Below are 2,500 nucleotides of genomic sequence, written 5' to 3'. Positions count from 1 at the left end.
AAATCTCTCTTTATTTAACTATGCTCTCGATAAGAGAATAACAAATATGATTGGAGAAATTCCTGTTTTTTCCCTAGGGCTTGTTCCCCCTTTGGAAATTACTGATGCACCCAAGGTTAAGAACTGACTGCTCTACACAATACACTTACTCAGAACTCATTGGCAAAAGCACCTTATTAGTTGTAAAGACAGAAACAGCTGCATCCTTGGTTAATGTCTGCTCTTACAGCTTTAATATTTGTGTTAAATAGTTTGTCTTAAATTATCAATAACTTCTGCATCACTGATATTGGCATTTCTCCTGCAAGGTCTGTCTATGGGGTAACAGGTGCGACCTTAGTATATCTGGTGGTGCGGACAGAGCGCAAGAGTCTGATATCTTCAGTTCACTAGACAAATTGCGACCGCAGATCCTCGACAACAATGCTGACTTGCTTTGGCAGCTCTTAGTTTCCCTTCCTGAGGACCAGAGAGATCTAGGTTTGTGTTCACTTATCGTGCTTTGATTGCTCGATTTAAGTAGCTGCAGTTTTGGGATTAATTGTAGTATTATTATTTCATTTGATTTATCTTTTCTGAAAACCTTTCATGGCTCATAATAAGTAATGAGGATCTTAACAACCTAATTTTACATATTTAGACTGTTATACAAAAGTTAATCTTTCAGTAACATAATGATATGGTGATTTGGGCTTCAGGATATTACTGATGCAAGTCACAATAATGATTAAGAATGCTGGACGTATATTGAAGTAGTTTACTGTCCCAAAGTTTAAGCTCTTGGCAGTTCTGAGTCTAAAAAGATGAAATATGCTTCCTGTACTCAGTTGTAACTATAACTCTTTACTTAGAGATTTTACTGAATGACATTTTATGTAGTGCAAACCCAATGGGTGCAGTTTTATGTGTTTTTCATTGGGTTAATATGTGCTCAGACCTGATCGTCATTCCCCTAGTTGAAGAAGCTGAATAACTAGTTTTTCTAGTGCAGTAAATTTTCCCCAAATTTTGCTATTATTTTCCTTTGTAGATATTTATTGTTTTCCTCTAGAGTAATTGTCTAATTCTCTTTTATTTGTTGGTTGCTGAAGAGGCATTTACGGCTGATATAAATTAATGCATTTTTTATTCTTGGAAGTATAGCTGTTATGAGGTTGCCTTGAGGTCATATTAGGATGTACAGCTGGTTTGGACAATTGAAATATTCTGATGGAATATACTGGCAGAATTATTCTGATTATTTCACCTGTTTTCTTTTTATCTTTGCTTTTCTTTTTTCTTCTTTTTTTTCTTTCTCTTTTCTTTTTTCTTCTTTTTTTCCTTTTTCTTTATTTTTTCTTTTTTGGGGGGGGTTCCCTTTCTTTCTTTCTTTCTTTCCTTTTCTTTCTTTTCTATCTTTTCATTCTTTTCTTTTCTTTTCTCCTTCCTTTTTTATTTTTATATTTCTTTTTTTTCTTTTTTTCTTTTTTTTGTCTATTCACTTATTTTTCTTTTCTGTGACATGGTTTAAGGAAAAATTAATGGGATTTATTTATAAGATTACGTCCCAAATGGCCTTCTTCTTTCCCTCCAGTGTTAGTGTTAGACAATGCCGGGTTTGAGCTGGTGAGTGACCTTTGCTTCCTGACCTTCCTGATGGAGTCGGCGCTGGCCACGTCCGTCACCATACACACCAAGACGCGGCCATGGTTTGTGTCGGACACCTTGCACTCGGATCTGATGTGGACCATCGAGAAACTCAGGTGCGGAGCCAGAGGAAGCGCAAGAGTTTTTGCTCTGGTTATTTGTTTTTTATTTAAGGTTTTCAGTTTTTGTTATTGTTTTCTTGTTTTTGGATTTGTAAATAAAAAAGAAGGACTTAAAAACAAACAAACAAAAAATGTAATCATCCTTTTTTCCTCATTTTATTGAATAATTTATTTCATTTCTTACTCTTGCGGCAGAGAGTTTGGAGACTCCAATGCCGAAATGGCCAACAAGTGGGCGAATTACCTCTCCTCCGGCCAGTGGAAGATTAGCGAGAACAAATTCTGGACACAGCATCATGACTTTGCCTCCATGAACGAGGTTGACCCACGGCTCTATTCGGAGCTCTGCAAAGCGTCCTTAGTTATATTTAAGGTATGAGATCAGCGGGGCTGTAGGGTTTTGTGTCAAGAGAATGAAAGTTGTGTTACGACTGTTTTTGATTGTCTATGTGTATAGAATATTGCCTATGAAAATATTAGGGCCTGCTAAAGGAAATTAGATGCCATTAGGGTTTAATCCCCCCCATCAATGAATCATTTACTGAATAAAAGGATGAAGTTGCCATAAAGATTATCTCCTCTTACCTCATCTTACAGATTTTCTATTCTTTGTAGGTTTCATATGATTGAAAAGGCAATAAGATTATTCACAAGTAGAAATTAAGCCTGTTTTTTTGTCTCAGTGTTTTGTGAGTTGTAACACAGTGCTGCCTTTGCCAAAGGAAATAGTAGTGTGATAGGTTCTATTGATT

The 2,500-nt window shown here is 36.1% G+C and overlaps 1 protein-coding gene across 1 annotated transcript in view; it reads left to right on the top strand.

Annotated features, from left to right (window-relative positions):
- LOC113800670 (damage-control phosphatase ARMT1) overlaps window positions 1-2,500 on the top strand; it is an 11,083-nt gene that overhangs the window by 7,962 nt on the left and 621 nt on the right. The window contains exons 6-8 of the mRNA XM_027351480.2: window positions 309-480; window positions 1,574-1,742; window positions 1,944-2,121. Of these exons, the coding sequence (XP_027207281.2) occupies window positions 309-480; window positions 1,574-1,742; window positions 1,944-2,121 (519 nt within the window). The remainder of the gene's footprint in view (window positions 1-308; window positions 481-1,573; window positions 1,743-1,943; window positions 2,122-2,500) is intronic.

The sequence above is a fragment of the Penaeus vannamei genome, chromosome 35 (genome assembly GCF_042767895.1).
Source record: "Penaeus vannamei isolate JL-2024 chromosome 35, ASM4276789v1, whole genome shotgun sequence".
Taxonomy (NCBI): Eukaryota; Metazoa; Arthropoda; class Malacostraca; order Decapoda; family Penaeidae; genus Penaeus; species Penaeus vannamei.
Note: the sequence above shows the minus strand (reverse complement) of the source record. Positions and strands in the feature narration are given on the sequence as shown.